This window comes from Mustela nivalis (assembly GCF_964662115.1).
Source record: "Mustela nivalis genome assembly, chromosome: 2".
Taxonomy (NCBI): domain Eukaryota; kingdom Metazoa; phylum Chordata; class Mammalia; order Carnivora; family Mustelidae; genus Mustela; species Mustela nivalis.
Window position 1 is genome coordinate 106,482,232 of NC_139021.1, and position 17,130 is coordinate 106,499,361.

Sequence of the window (17,130 nt, forward strand, 5' to 3'; positions counted from 1 at the left end):
GGCACATTTTGTAAATGGTGTCCTGGCTATGGCCAATAGACCTTAAATGTACCTGTCTGTCTTCATTTGCTCTCTGCAAATCCTTCCAGCCAACAGCCTGCAGCAGCCCTCCCAGTTTTAATGGCCTATGAATAGTGTACTTATTTGTGAGGCAAAAGTGTCTCAGCTTCCTACCTGAGATCTCCCACCTTTTCTTCTACTAAGAAAGGTTCAAGGTAATGGAATCACTTCCCAGAAAACGTTTGTGTTGGTTCCTCATTTGCCCTTATTCCAAGTGGGGTAAGAATGGCTACTGACACTAACAAGACATATGTCCTATTTATCTCTTCTATAAAAATAGTCTGTCCCACAAATCTTTAAAAAAAATACTAATGCATCTGAGCCACAGAACCAACTAACACACACACACATAAAATTACTGAGAGCAAAGAGCTGTGTCATCTCATTTCTTGTTATCAGGATGAGACAAGGCAGTGATGTTTTCCTTCAAAAGACAGTAAAACTTCAAAAATTCCCATTTATTTTGTTAGAAGTTACATTATTTTATACCTCTTACAAGAATTTAATTTTATTCTGACTAAAAGCATGGTTTAGAAGTAGCTTAAACTTAAAAAAGAAAGTATCTTTTTTTATGATTGTGGGATATTGTGGATGCAGGCAACTATAGGGAAATGATGTGTTGTCTCGGTTATTAAATACTACTGATTGGACATTATAGGCTATCCAGGGCCATTTTCCATAGTTCCTGTGATTCAGTAACATGAGAAAGTATCATCAGGGGAGCAAATTTCAAAATGTTAATAACATTAATAACTGTGAGTCCATAAAATATTTTACTGCCTATGTTTTTTCTTAATTAAAAAGTGTATATATACCCACAGAACTGACACCAGCTCTTCCTCTCTTCTGAGAGAAAAGATTGTGGCATCATCACCTCAACGGGTCACCTGAGAGATTTAGGCATACACTTGAGATCTGTTATCTAGATCTTATCAAGTCAGGGCAACAGGAGTCTTAAGACCAGTGAGAAATACGGAGTCTCAACTAAATGCCCAGCTTGGAAAATATTAGGTAGATAGTGAGCTCTTTGTTATTATAATGAAATGCTGATTAAATGTATACTTTTAAAATTTAACAGATGTTAAAAGGCCAATTTCCAACTAATTTAATTGAGGTAATATATATTTCAAGCAGCAACTAAATGGAATATTTTCTAAGATTTCAAAATTATTTAAGCACTGTGCCCTTTTTTAGCTGATAATATAAAGCAGAGCCTGACTTCCTGAGTCATAGAAACTGAACGTGCCTTAAGATTCTCTAAAATATGAAACTTTCTGAATACTCCAGAAGTTTAAGCTACCATAGCTGATCATTAGCTTGTGATTTTTTTCATGTTCTGAACATATACATGATATCATCTAAGGATACTATCATATTTTAAAAGAAACAAAAAGAAAAAGATATAATTATTTTATGTTGTTAACAGTAAATATAAACAAACCAAGGGTAATAGAAATATTGCCGAACTGAGGGGAGAAGTAGCAGGCTGAGACTACTTCAGCTAGCAGGAGATCAGCTAGATAGCTTATCTAAAGATTGCAAACACCTGCAAATCCATCAGCAGATCGAAGAGAAGAAGAACAGCAATTCTGGAAACAGAAAAACAACCACTTTTTGAAAGCTAGGACTGGTGGAGAAGTGAATCCAAAGCGAATGGAAGATAGACCCTGGGGGGAGGGGCCAGCTCCCGGCAAGCGGCGGAGCACTGGCCCAAAAAATCAGGACTTTTAAAAGTCTGTTCCACTGAGGGACATCACTCCAGAGGCTAAACGCGGGCCGAAGCCCACGCAGGGTCAGCGTGGTCTCAGGTCCCGCAGGGTCACAAAAGGATCTGGGTGTCTGAGTATCGCAGAGCTTGCAGGTATTATAACTGGAAAACCAGCTACAGAGACAGAGCCAACAGTAAGCTCACAGCTCAGGGTTACCTTGAACCAGCCACAGGCTCGGTGAGCTCGGAGTGAAGCCGGAGGTCAGACAGATGGGAGTAATTGGGCGCTGTTCTCTGAGGGCGCACTGAGGAGAGGGGCCCCGGGCTCTCGGCTCCTCCGTGACAGAAACCAGGAGGGCGCCATTTGTATTCCCTTCTTCTGGAACTCTATGGAAAGCGCTCAGGGAACAAAAGCTCCTGAAAGCAAAACCAAGTGGATTACTCAGCCCGGGACCTGGTAAGGGAGGTGCAATGCCGCCTGGGGCAAAGACACTTGAGAATCACTACACCAGGCCCCTTCCCCAGAAGATCAACAAGAATTTCAGCCAAGACCAAGTTCACCTAACAAGGAGTGCGGTTTCAATACCAAGGAGAGCAGCAGAATTCCAGAGGTGGAGAAAGCAAAGCACGGAACTCATGGCTTTCTCCCTGTGACTTTTTTTAGTCTTTCAGTTAATTTAATTTTTTTCTTTTTCATTTTTTTTTCTTGCCTTCTGATAAAGTTTTTTTCTTAACTTTTACCCTTTTCTTTTTTAACGTGTTTTAACTAGTTTATCTAATATATGTTTTTCTTTTTTATATTTTTTTTTATTCATTTTCTTTTTTTTTCATTCTTTTTTTTTCTTCCTTTTTGAACCTCTTTTTATCCCCTTTCTTTCCCCTCACCATTTAGGATCTCTTCTGATTTGGTTAAAGCATATTTTCCTGGGGTTGTTGCCACCCTTTTAGTATTTTACTTGCTTCTTCATATACTCTTATCTGGACAAAATGACAAGAGGGAAAAATTCACCACAAAAAAAAAAGAACAAGAGGCAGTAACTGAAGGCTAGGGACCTAATCAATACAGACATTGGTAATATGTCAGATCTAGAGTTCAGAATGACAATTCTCAAGGTTCTAGCCAGGCTCAAAAAAGGCATGAAAGATATTAGAGAAACCCTCTCTGGAGATATAAAAGCCCATTCTGGAGAAATAAAAGAACTAAAATCTAACCAAGTTGAAATTTAAAAAAAGCTATTAATGAGGTGCAATCAAAAATGGAGGCTCTCACTGCTAGGATAAATGAAGCAGAAGAAAGAATTAGTGATATAGAAGACCAAATTACAGAGAATAAAGAAGCTGAGCAAAAGAGGGACAAACAGCTACTGGACCACGAGGGGAGAATTCGAGAGATAAGTGACACCATAAGACGAAACAACATTAGAATAATTGGGATTCCAAAAGAAGAAGAAAGAGAGAGGGGAGCAGAAGGTATACTGGAGAGAATTATTGGGGATAATTTCCCCAATATGGCAAAGGGAACGAGCATCAAAATTCAGGAGATTCAGAGAATGCCCCTCAAAATCAATAAGAATAGGCCCACAACCCGTTACCTAATAGTAAAATTAACAAGTCTCAGTGACAAAGAAAAATCGTGAAAGCAGCCCGGGAAAAGAAGTCTGTAACATACAATGGTAAAAATATTAGATTGGCAGCTGACTTATCCACAGAGACCTGGCAGGCCAGAAAGAGCTGGCATGATATTTTCAGAGCACTAAACGAGAAAAACATGCAGCCAAGAATACTATATCCAGCTAGGCTATCATTGAAAATAGAAGGAGAGATTAAAAGCTTCCAGGACAAACAGAAACTGAAAGAATTTGCAAACACCAAACCAGCTCTACAGGAAATATTGAAAGGGTCCTCTAAGCAAAAATAGAGTCTACAAGTGGTAGATCAGAAAGGAACAGAGACCATATACAGTAACCGTCACCTTATAGGCAATACAATGGCACTAAATTCATATCTCTCAATAGTTACCCTGAATGTTAATGGGCTAAATGCCCCTGTCAAAAGACACAGGGTATCAGAATGGATTAAAAAAAAAATCTATATGTTGCCTCCAAGAAACTCATTTTAAGCCCGAAGACACTTCCAGATTTAAAGTGAGGGGGTGGAAAAGGATTTACCATGCTAATGGACATCAGAAGAAAGCAGGAGTGGCAATCCTTATATCATATCAATTAGATTTTAAGCCAAAGACTATAATAAGAGATGAGGAAGGACACTATATCACTATATCATACTAAAAGGGTCTGTCCAACAAGAAGATCTAACAATTTTAAATATCTATGCCCCCAACATGGGAGCAGCCAACTATATAAACCAATTAATAACAAAATCAAAGAAACACATCAACAACAATACAATAATAGTAGGGGACTTTAACACTCCCCTCACTGGAATGGACAGATCATCCAAGCAAAAGATCAGCAAGGAAATAAAGGCCCTAAATGAAACACTGGACCAGATGGACATCACAGATATATTCAGAACATTTCATCCCAAAGCAACAGAATACACATTCTTCTCTAGTGCACATGGAACATTCTCCAGAATAGATCACATCCTCGGTCCTAAATCAGGACTCAACCGGTATCAAAAGATTGGGATCATTCCCTGCATATTTTCAGACCACAATGCTCTAAAGCTAGAACTCAACCACAAAAAGAAATTTGGAAAGCACCCAAATACATGGAGACTAAACAGCATCCTTCTAAAGAATGAATGGGTCAACTGGGAAATTAAAGAAGAATTGAAAAAAATCATGGATACAAATGATAATGAAAATACAATGGTTCAAAATCGGTGGGACACAACAAAGGCAGTCCTGAGAGGAAAATATATAGCGGTACAAGCATTTTTCAAGAAACAAGAAAGGTCTCAGGTACACAACCTAATCCTATACCTAAAAGAGCTGGAGAAAGAATAAGAAAGAAACCCTAAGCACAGCAGGAGAAGAGAAATCATAAAGATCAGAGCAGAAATCAATGAAATAGAAACGAAAAAAACAATAGAACAAATCAACGAAACTAGGAGCTGGTTCTTTGAAAGAATTAATAAAATTGATAACCCCCTGGCCAGACTTATCAAAAAGAAAAGAGAAAGGACCCAAATAAATAAAATCATGAATGAAAGATGAGAGATCACAACTAACACCAAAGAAATACAAACTATTATAAGAACATACTATGAGCAACTCTACGGCAACAAATTTGACAATCTGGAAGAAATGGATGCATTCCTAGAAACATATAAACTACCACAACTGAACCAGGAAGAAATAGAAAGCCTGAACAAACCCATAACCAGTAAGGAGATTTAAACAGTCATTAAAAATCTCCAAACAAACAAAAGCCCAGGGCCAGACGGCTTCCAGGGGAATTCTACCCAACATTTAAAGAAGAACTAATTCCTATTCTCTTGAAACTGTTCCAAAAAATAGAAATGGAAGGAAAACTTCCAAACTCATTTTATGAGGCCAGCATCACCTTGATCCCAAAACCAGACAAGGATCCTATCAAAAAAGAGAGCTATCGACCAATATCCTTGATGAACACAGATGCGAAAATACTCACCAAAATACTAGCCAATAGGATTCAACAGTACATTAAAAGGATTATTCACCATGACCAAGTGGGATTTATTCCAGGGCTGTGGTGTTGGTTCAACATCTGCAAATCAGTCAATGTGATACAACACATCAATAAAAGAAAGAACAAGAACCATATGATACTCTCCATAGATGCTGAAAAAGCATTTGACAAAGTACAGCATCCCTTCCTGATCAAAACTCTTCAAAGTGTAGGGATAGAGGGCACATACCTCAATATCATCAAAGCCATTTATGAAAAACCCACCACAAATATCATTCTCAATGGAGAAAAACTGAAAGCTTTTCCGCTAAGGTCAGGAACACGGCAGGGATGTCCATTATCACCACTGCTATTCAACATAGTACTAGAGGTCCTAGACTCAGCAATCAGACAACAAAAGGAAATTAAAGGCATCCAAATTGGCAAAGAAGAAGTCAAATTATCACTCTTCGCAGATGATATGATACTATATGTGGAAAACCCAAAAGACTCCACTCCAAAACTGCTAAAACTTGTACAGGAATTCAGTAAAGTGTCAGTATATAAAATCAATGCAAAGAAATCAGTTGCATTTCTCTACACCAACAGCAAGACAGAAGAAAGAGAAATTAAGGAGTCCATCCCATTTACAATTGCACCCCAAACCATAAGATACCTAGGAATAAACCTAACCAAAGAGGCACAGAATCTATACTCAGAAAACTATAAAGTACTCATGAAAGAAATTGAGGAAGACACAAAGAAATGGAAAAATGTTCCATGCTCCTGGATTGGAAGAATAAATATTGTGAAAATGTCTATGCTACCTAAAGCAATCTACACATTTAATGCAATTCCTATCAAAGTACCATCCATCTTTTTCAAAGAAATGGAACAAATAATTCTAAAATTTATATGGAACCAGAAAAGACCTCAAATAGCCAAAGGGATATTGAAAAAGAAAGCCAACGTTGGTGGCATCACAATTCCGGACTTCAAGCTCTATTACAAAGCTGTCAACATCAAGACAGCATGGTACTGGCACAAAAACAGGCACATAGGTCAATGGAACAGATTAGAGAGCCCAGAAATAGATCCTCAACTCTATGGTCAACTAATCTTCGACAAAGCAGGAAAGAATGTCCAATGGAAAAAAGACCACTTTAATAAATGGTGTTTGGAAAATTGGACAGCCACATGCAGAAAAATGAAATTGGACCATTTCCTTACACCACACACGAAAATAGACTCAAAATGGATGAAGGACCTCAATGTGAGAAAGGAATCCATCAAAATCCTTGAGGAGAACACAGGCAGCAACCTCTTCGAACTCAGCCGCAGCAACATCTTCCTAGGAACATCACCAAAGGCAAGGGAAGCAAGGGCAAAAATGAACTATTGGGATTTCATCAAGATCAAAAGCTTTTGCACAGCAAAGGAAACAGTTAACAAAATCAAAAGACAACTGACAGAATGGGAGAAGATATTTGCAAACGACATATCAGATAAAGGGCTAGTTTCCAAAATCTATAAAGAACTTAGCAAACTCAACACCCAAAGAACAAATAATCCAATCAAGAAATGCGCAGAGGACATGAACAGACATTTCTGCAAAGAAGACATCCAGATGGCCAACAGACCCATGAAAAAGTGCTCCATATCACTCGGCATCAGGGAAATATAAATCAAAACCACAATGAGATATCACCTCACACCAGTCAGAATGGCTAAAATCAACAAGTCAGGAAATGACAGATGCTGGCCAGGATGTGGAGTAAGGGGAACCCTCCTACACTGTTGGTGGGAATGCAAGCTGGTGCAGCCACTCTGGAAAACAGCATGGAGGTTTCTCAAAATGTTGAAAATAGAACTGCCCAATGACCCAGCAATTGCACTACTGGGTATGTACCCTAAAGATACAAACGTAGTGATCCAAAGGGGCACGTACACCCAAATGTTTATAGCAGCAATGTCTACAATAGCCAAACTATGGAAAGAACCTAGATGTCCATCAACAGATGAATGGATCAAGAAGATGTGGTATATATACACAATGGGATACTATGCAGCCATCAAAAGAAATGAAATCTTGCCATTTGCAACAACATGGATGGAACTAGAGCGTATCATGCTTAGCGAAATAAGTCAAGCAGAGAAAGACAAGTATCATATGATCTCCCTGATATGAGGAAGTGGTGATGCAACATGGGGGCTTAAGTGGGTAGAAGAATAATTAATGAAACAAGATGGAATTGAGAGGGAGACAAACCATAAGTGACTCTTAATCTCACAAAACAAACTGAGGGTTGCTGGGGGGAGGGGGGTTGGGAAATGGGGTGGGTTTATGGACATTGGGGAGGGTATGTGCTTTGGTGAGTGCTGTGAAGTGTTTAAACCTGGTGATTCACAGACCTGTACCCCTGGGGATAAAAATATATGTTTTTAAAAAATAAAAAAAAAATTTAAAAAAAGATATATTGCCAAACTGTTTCATTTCTAAAACAGCTTCATGTGTTTGACACTGTGAGTTCTTTGATTTAAAAATAAAGCAAGCCTCCCAAACCTACCACAAGCTGCTCTGGGCCAAAGAGCATGCTGTCTGTACATTTGAGTCGATGACCTCTCTGCTGGTTCACTCCATCCCAAGTTCCAATGGCTGTAGGCCTCCCTACAGCATTTCCAATGTGAATAAGTCACTTTTGGTGGAGGGACTTGTCCCTAACAAAATAAAGAACATGACCCCTGAGGCCATTTCACTAAACCGTAGCTATAACTGGACAAATAAGAGTTCTTCCCTCATTAGACGATGGCAAAGTTTTGTTTTCAGTTTCTGATTCTTTAAACTGTGCATGGGAGCTCAGGCTAATGAAAATTTGTGAAGGAAAGGATTTTTCAGGTTTACATGGGGAATCTAAGTCTTTTTCAGAAGTAATTAAAAAATACACAAGCCTTTACAGCACAACTTCACTGCCAGTTTGTTAAGTGGCTTCAGATCCAAGCGGGGCCTGACACTGGGTGGCTACTTGGGCTCCTAAGGATAGAGGTGAGCCCTCTGTTCAAGGTATGTCTTTGGTGTCTGCAGGGCACTTGGAGGCCTCTGTGTGGGCTCTGCAGAGCTGTGTGTGGGTATTCAGATCAGTTTCTGAGGTGTGTCTGAGAGAAATCTGTGTGGATCTCTGTCACAGTTCTCTGTGAAGTCTCTTGGTGTTGTTCACTGTGAGAGTTTCTGCATAAGGTCTGTGTGGGAGGGCCTTGAAGATCATCCGTGGACATGGTGTTCATGAGGGCTCTTGATGTTGGCCCCTGTCAGAGGTCTCTGTGTAGGATCTATGTGGGCTTTGTGTGGGTCTCTGTGGGAGGTCTCAGTGTGGGTCTCTGTGGGAGGCCTTGGTGGGTCTCTGTCAGAGGTCTCTGCACAAGGTCTCTTGGCATGGGGCTTTCCCTTTCTGGCCTTCTTGTACCATCTGGCAGGAGAAGGGCAAGGGGATTTGCTTCTTCCTGTTTCTGGCTGTTCCACCAGCCTCCTGTCCATGGCACTTCTACTAACAGGAGTGTGGAGTGCACGTCCGACTTGTGGGACTCTCTACCATGTGAGTTATGTGTGAGGGGCCCTAGAGGATGATTTTGGGCTGGGACTGGGGCACACGGGTGGTGGGGGAGCCTCCTGGACTGCACGCTCATTCTGGACACCTCCTTCCAGCCGGTGGTGGGACAAGCCCCATCTTGTCCTCCTGCCCTTCTGGGCTCTGAGGTAACCATGACCAGGAGCCAGGCCAGTCCCTTGGCCTCCGAGTCCCCACCAGTCCCCTGGGAGCCATCCTTGGGCCACACGTGTACATAAAGGTCACAGACCACAAGTCTTCCCGGGGCCCGCAGTCCTACAAGCTTATCAAATTGTGCAGAACTTAACTTCTCTGCCTGAAGGCCTGGCTGTCTCTGGGAACCTGACTTTCCATGTGGGAGCTCAGGTGGCTTCTGTACAACCCCCACCCCACCCTCTTCACAACCCCACCCCTGGACTTGGCAGCTGGAGTAGGGTGGAAATCCTGTGGGGACAGTCCCGGGGCCTCCAACTTCTCCCCTCTGGGCCTGTAGGTGGCAGTGGGACACAAAGGGTCCTCAGTCGTCACACCAGGCATGGGCTTACCCTGACACTTGGCTTCCTTCCTGGCCTCCCACCCTAAGTACAGGGTCCCCCTGCCAACAGCCACACCCCACCCATCCCCCAGAAGGGGAAGGGGGTGGTGGTGAGAAGGCCCCTTCAGTGCCCTGGGGCTGGGCAGGCTGGTGCCTGGGGGTCTCTGTGGCATCCCACACACCCTCAGTGCTGGGAGAGAGCTCATCCCTTGCTGCTCCGAGTGTAAAAGGGGCTGCATGGAGCTAAGATGAGATTATCTGGGGGTGAGAAGGCTCCTGGGATGGCCGTCCTCTACTCCCCACAGGATATGTGGATGGGGGCAGGATTTCTCACCTCTGCCCTCAAGGCCAGCCTTGTGTCTCCCAACTGCAGGCCCCACTCTGATCTAGGACTCTGTCTTCCTGGAGCCTGAGTGGGATTTATGCCTCAGCAGACCCTCCCTACAACCACACAAATTTCAGGTGGAAGGAAAGCAGGAGAGGATGGGCAGAGCAAGGTCCCACTCTGGGTCTTGTTCACCTTGTCGTGGAAATGGAAGGTGTGTGAGGAAGGGGACGGGATGGACCCCAAGGTCCCTGGCCCTCCAAGGCCCCATCATTCTGGAAACCAAAGAAGGCCTTTGGGGAGAGAAAACTCTGATCCCCTCCACCCAAGCAGGGCACACACAAAGTCCAGCACCACTCATGAGAGAAAAAACACCAAACATATATTTTCAGGAGACAAAATTGTGGCATGGGGAAGTCATTAGCACACAGAGGATGTACTAATATGAGACAAAATGGACTTTCTTTGCATATACTCGATTTTTTCTTGAGGGAAATCTTTCTGACCAGAAAAGATGTGTGAAGCGTTCTCTGCCTGATAGGTTGAGGCATATTTTCGAAAACTGCATGTAGGATAATGATGAACTCGACCTGAGACACCTGCCACCATCGGCTGGTGCTGGCTGGGTCTGCCTGGGGGCCCCAGGTTCCTGGGGAGGCTTTTCCATTCACCATTCCTGTATCTGGTCAGCTGGCTCTTGCTCGGGCAGCTATGGCCCTTGGAGGTACCTTGCTGATTGGAGGCTATTCCTCCCATCACTCTCTTCGGGTCTGTAGAGGCGAAAGCCCTGTGAGGGCAAGAATGCCTACGTACTGGGGCCTGCAATTCCTTGTGCTGATACATCTCTGAGGCCCGAATTCCTTGGTGGAGTCCCAATTTTTCCACCAGGATTTGTCTCACGGCTGTCACTACCGTCTGAGTTTCGGCAGCCCTGTTGTCCATAACCGATCTGCTTCTGACTGGTACCCAGCTCGGGGCAGAAGCCGATGCAGGCTTGCCTTTTTGAAGGGGGCCTTCCAGTCCTTTGCTCTTTTTATTGGGATTAAGGCACTGCAGAAAGTTCTTCATCCTTTGTCTAAAGTGGCTTTCCGGAAAAACGTGTCCCTTTTCCGGTGGCATGAGCCGGAGGTATTTGCTCCCAAGGCTCTCTCCTGATCCTCTGACCTGGGGAGGGTGGCCTATCTTGCTAGCTTGGGAAGCCCTGATTGTCAATGGTTCTGCACACCTGTCTTTATTCTCTTCTGGTTTGGGTCTCTTCTCGTCCTTTCCCTCATCAGTGGTCTCATTGTTGCTCTGGCTGTCACTTGGTTCCTCAACCTTTGGTCCACAGGGCTCTTGCTGCCCCTCACTGCTTGATCCACTTGAGCTAAGGTTATGTGACACCGGGGAAGATGGTGTCTTTCCACTGGCACGTTCCATTTGGGAACAGGAGGGTGACTCTTGAGTGGTCAAGCTGTCTGCAGCAAGGACAGCATTAGTGTGAGAGTCTGGTGGGAGCACATTGGTGCCACTGTCTTCAACAAGCACACAAGTGGCAAAGTCCGGAAGGAGGAGGTCACTGGGAGAATCTTGAGGAAGCTCACTAGTGGTAGAGCCTTCAGGCTGGTTCTCCGACTCTATCTTCTCTTGGAGCTCAACCTTACTAACCTTTGTTTCAAGGCTTACCTCCTCTGGATATTGAGCAACCAACACTGTAGATGGTGAGGGGCTTTTCCTAGCACCTGGATATCCTGATATCAGATCCACATAAATGGCTGGTTTGTTGGCCAGCCCACTGGGTCTTAAGACAACTTTCCAGGCAGGGGCCTTCTTGGCCTCCATAGCCTCTGTGGCCCCTTCAGACCTTGGAGATTGGGACCTGAGCTTCATCTTCAGTGTTGCTACCATGTCTGGTGAGGCCTGACCCCCACTCTCTTTTAGCTCATTCCTGGCCATTGCTAAACTTGGACTTGGTTCCAGGTTGTCTTTCTTGGCCCCCATACCAGTCTTGCTGTGCAGGGTTCTGTTTGGGAGGCTGAGAATGGAGGCCCAAGAAGGTGAACTGCCCTCCTGTCTTGATAAAGACATCTTTGAGGACTGATGGCCATCACCAGGTAAAGTCCTTCCCAGGGCCTGCTGGATTTGCTCACGTATGGGTGAGGGAACAGGCAGGGGACTCCCTGAAGTGGGATCAGACTTTTCAGTTATACCCTTCTCTTCTGGATGGGGCTGAGGTGGTTTCTCCAAGAACTTGTAAAATTTGGCTTTTGAGGGGGCCCCAGGTACAAAGGTGGCTGAGCATGGAAAGGGGGACTGGGGAAAAGGCAAATGTTGAGCTTCAAGTAGTTTGAGATCTATGGGCTCAACAGTTTGGAGAGGTAGGTCCCACTTACGCCTCACTCGAAAACTTATGATGTGTGTTTCCAGCTTCTGCTGAGTGTTAGGACAAAGGAAGGACAGCTCATGGGAGGTGTTTACGCAGAGCTCCTGATCCTTTAAGGGTGCTAGATTTCTGATAACCATGTGGGGTTGGGACTTGGGAAAAGCATGGCTGGCCACAAACCAGGATCGACGCACAGTCACAGGGATCAGACCTATATTGATCTGTCCTAATTTCCTGTGTAAATGAACCTTTAAAGTTTTTTCTATATGTTTCTTGTCTGGGCCCCTGGCTAAGTATTTTCCTGGATCACCCTCCAAGGCCCCTATTAAGGGTCTTCCAAACTCCTTCTCAGAGTTGGTTCCCAGAACCTTCACTGGGAATCTAGCTGAGATCCTGGAGAGACCTGTTGGTGTCCTCTTCAGACACTGCCATAGACCCTTACCAAAGTTCTTCTCTAGTTTGAATCTTGCTTTATACTTCCTGTGGTATCTGGACCTGGTCCTCCATGTAGCTTGGCTGCTTTTACCTTTAAACACAAAGGGCCTTGAGAGCCCCTGCTCTCTCTGTGCCTGACTCATTCTTGGGGATTCATCCTGAGGCCACCTCAGTTCCAGAGACAGCTGAACCTTGTGGGGCAAACTGCTTTGCTGTTTATCCCTGCTGAGCTTCCTCTGAAGCTGTGGCTTCTGGATATTAAAGATGACAAAGTCCCCTTGATAAGTAGAACCTGATCTGTGGGCCCGGGAGGCCTGGTGGTCCTCTAGAAGCTTGGGAGGGACTTGGCTAAAGAATTTTGGAGATCTTTTCTCCATAGTGGGTAAAGTCTTCCCCCTTCCTTGTTGCTTTGGCAACAAGGGCCACTCCAGATGTTGCATTTTAGTTGGGGTGAAGGATTGTGTATTTTTCTGGGATGTAGCAAAAGATACCCTACTGGTCCTCCTCTGGGATGGGAGAGAAGGTGGTCTTATTGGGACAGAGGGTGCAAGGGGGACTTGGGGCTGGGGCAAGGTTAGTGTTGAGGGTTGAGTTTGGATCCCACGGTGGAACAATGGTGGGGCATGGGAAAACTGTGAAGATACTTGATCCTGGTTTAGAACTGGCAAGCAATTAGAGGTCCCATTGAATAAAACAGAGGGAGACTGTAGTGGAGAAGAGTGGGTAGAAAACAAGGCAGTGGTCACCAGGGACTCACTGTGCAGAGAGGGGAGACCCCAGAAGAGCTGGCTGCGTTTCCATTGCAAGTGGTCTTCCAAGACCTTGGGAGATGAGAATGGCTGAGGTTGGGCCAGTGGCTCTGCTTTGTTTTTCATGTTCCAGAAAGATGGCTGGGTGGTGGTGGTCTGCTCAGTACCCAGAAGCTTCCACAGAGTCCCCCAGAAGCTCACGTGGTCATCTGGGCACCCCTGTTTGAAAACTGACCCAACCTTTTCTTTCTCCTTCCAACTCTTCAGTTCTACCCTTTTGCTGATTAGTAGTTCAAGGAGCTTCTGGACATCCGGATTGACAAACAGAGGGTTATGAGTCTCTATCTGCCTGTTAGTAAGGCCATGCCAGAATGAGGCATCTGGTGGGTGGCAGGACACGTGTTCTTGCTGGCATTTGTGCTGTAATGTGCCAGGCAAGAACAAGGACTTGGTACTTTCCCACCACCAGGAAAAGGAAAAAATGGGGTAGCTGGCATGGCCAAGGCCTGAGATGGCTGGAATGAGAGAGGCCCAGTTGGAATGACTTGGAAGAAAGTTCTTTCTCACTGTGTCTGGTAGGATTTTTTTAAAGTTAGTTTGCTCTTCTTGAGGTCTCACTGGCAGGGTGGAGGCCAGAGGCCAAGGGGGCCCTGTCAGTGGAGCACGAGCAGGTGATGAGGCCACGGCAGGAGGAGCGCCTTCCACAGGCTCCCTGCATGGCTGATGGGCTCCAGCTGGTGCCCCTTGGCACACCTGACCAGGGGCTGCTTGATGTAAGGACTGGTGAAAGCCCCCCTGGTCAGAGACCCTTGTCAGGTGGCTGTGGGAGACAAGAGGTGTGAGCTGTCGCTGCAGCAGCCTGGGGCCGGGAGAGGACCCCATGGCTCTCCACGCCCCACACCCACATCACAATGCTCTTGCTGTCCCTCAGCCTGGGGCTTTGGTCACAATCTGTCCCATGGCTCCTCCCAGCACCCGCAAGCAGCCCCAGAGGCCGGTTCCCTGCAGCCCTGGGGGTCACACCACAGACTCGGGGAGGCCCACCCAGGTGATAAGGGGGGCAGATTCATTACCTTTGCAGAAGAGAGACTAAACTGCGGAACTCTTCCAGCTCGTGCAGGCAATTTCTGCAAGCTGGAAACAGGAGACTGGGTCAAGGGGAAGGCGGGGGCCCAGGTGTCTTACAGGAGACTGGGTATAATGTCCCTTTAGGGGAAACCTTTGGGGATTGGACTTGGAAGCCCCAAACAGCACTGTCAAAGGTCACGTGCCCACACGGTGATTACAGGGTTCATTTTGGGGATTACTTTGTCTTTTCCAAAGTGTTTTCTCACTCATGACCTTGCTGGGGGAGGAAGGACTGCATGGCTTTACAGAGGAATCTGAGCTGAGTTGAACAGCTTGTCAACAGTAGAAGAAGGAGGTCCTGCCCCTAGTCTAGGCCCTGGGGCCCCTGCTGGGCGACACCCGTTTCCAGCCCCTCAGGGCTTTGTTCTGGTGCAGAATCTGGGAAGCCTCTGGGTGGGTTGTGATCTCCCTCCCAGGAGCCCCCAACCTGCCTCCCAGGGCTCTGTTTCCTGAGGGATGGGCTCAGGCCCTGGTGTCTTGGGAGGTGGTGGGGCCGGGTTTCAGAGCAGGGGGCACAGTGTAACTGGGGCACGCAGGGGTGAGTGGTGGACACTCACCTTTCAGAGTCTGGCTTCTCTGGCTTCTGTTGATGCTCCTCCGTGGCTCTGCTTGGTACTGAGATAAGAGAACATTGGGAGGCTGGGACCCCCAGCCCAGCAGCAGGTGCTCACTGCTCATGAGTAGTGTGACTTCCTATATTTAACTAAGGGGGTGGGCGGATTGTGATTTTCTTTAGTTTTACTCATTTCCTTTTCAAAATGGATACAAATATTTCCAGTTTTCCTTCTTTGAAGAATGTACAGAAGGATATCCTATGTGAGAAGTTTGCCACTGTTCCTCTGCTCAAGAAACACACACAATACCAGACCTGGTGGCGCAACTGGACTTTTTCACATAGGACCCCACTTTCCAAGGCCAGAGCCCCACTCTAGCTGCTGCTTGGGACCTCCTGGGCTCAGTACTGCCCTCAATCAGCCCTGAAGGGGGAACATTCACCTGAAATACCTGTCCTTGGACCGTGGCTGGTGACACAGTGCTCAGGGGCCTGACCTCCGCTACAGAGGCAGCTTTTAGCCTCTGGTCCTTGGCCACCGGTCACTGTGTTTGGGACACTGCCCTGGACCCCTCACCACACCTGGATTCTGGCCCGAGATCTTCAGGGAGAAATCCTCGTGTCCCTCTAACCCCTGCTGAGTCTGGCTTGTCCTGGATGGATGGTGGTCTGCTCTCTCCTGAGAATACCCATTCTATTCTTTCCCATTTCAGGAGTCTCTCCAGTGACTCAGAAAAGTGGAAGGAATAATAGAAAAGAAGATAGAATCATACTCTGCTGGGTCTGGTCCGAGGGTTCCTTACCTTCCCGCTCTTCCTGTATTTCTTCCCTGGTGGTGAGGATGGATCAGGCTGGAAATAAGAAACTAAATATACAAAGAGCCCTATCCCACAAACAAGGGCAAAGATGACATTAACTGCCCAGATAATGGGACTGGAGCTCAGCCAACCATTAAAAAAGAATTGCTGAGGGAAGAGATAATATTCCATCTCTTCCCTCAGCAGACATTAATGTCTGATCGCACTGCTGCCCTCAGACAACTGAGCTCTGAGACTTAGCGTCCAACCACACTGCTGTCCTCAGACAACTGAGCCCTGGGTGTGGAGGTGCAGATACAAGGCCCAGGCCCACATCACAGAGCTAGTGTCTGGTCACAAAGGGCTCCTGAGGGAGGGGGAGGGAGCCCCACCCTGTGGCTCTATCCCTCCGCCCTCCCAGGCCTCCAAGTCCCTCCCCTCAGCAGACACCAATCTCTTCTCCGTATCTATGAATCTGTTTCTTTTTTTTTTTTTCCCAATTCTACATACAAGTGAGACTATATGGTATTTGTCTTTCTCTTATTTTATTTAACAAAATATTCTCAAGGTTCTCCATGTTACCACGACCATCACCATTTCATTATTTTTTATGGCTGAATAGTATTGATTTGTGTGATATCTTTATCCATTCACCTCAGTATACATGGTTCATTTAAGACTGATGTTTTTCTTATTGACTTTCTGTGTGGATGACTTTTCCATTGATGTAAACTGTTGAAGTTCTATACTGTGGGGAACCACATGTTTAATGTTTTTGATGTCACAACCTTTTTAAAATATAAATCTTTTAACTAATTATTGTAGTTTTAGTTAAACATATTATTTTTGTCTTCACTCTAGCTTTTTTTTTTTTTTTTTTTTTTTTTTTTTTTTGTCCATTGTCTGGTTTGTCAGGGACCAAGAAAGTCCCCACCATCAGTGGGCTCTGGATGGGAATTGCTGGGCCTGTGGTTGTCTTTGCCTTGTTTTTTTTCTTGTCTGTTGTGTTGTTTGTTGTATTTGGAGAAATGGGACAAGCGGAGAGTAAGGGACCTGTGAAACCCCTAGGTCTTGTTCTTGAACATTTCAAGGATTTTCAAGGTAAAGCCACCCAGTCAGGTGACAAGGTTTCCCCGGAACACTAAAAACACTCTGCCAGTTAGAGTGGCCCACAGGGTGGCTGCCGGAAGGAACGTTTGCCTAGGCTCAGATCTATTCTACCCTGAGTGAGGTGTTCAATCTACATCGAGACCAAATACCTT

The 17,130-nt window shown here is 45.4% G+C and overlaps 1 protein-coding gene across 1 annotated transcript; it reads right to left on the reverse strand.

Annotated features, from left to right (window-relative positions):
- Nucleotides 1-10,261: 10,261 nt before the first annotated feature.
- LOC309860615 (spermatogenesis-associated protein 31E1-like) lies at nucleotides 10,262-16,139 on the reverse strand. The gene is made up of 4 exons (XM_082722904.1): nucleotides 15,875-16,139; nucleotides 15,076-15,133; nucleotides 14,464-14,524; nucleotides 10,262-14,210 (listed from the first exon to the last, which is right to left on the reverse strand). Exons 1-4 carry the CDS (start codon nucleotides 16,058-16,060, stop codon nucleotides 10,265-10,267), a joined length of 4,251 nt encoding a protein of 1,416 aa, XP_082579030.1. The 5' UTR covers nucleotides 16,061-16,139; the 3' UTR covers nucleotides 10,262-10,264.
- Nucleotides 16,140-17,130: the final 991 nt, after the last annotated feature.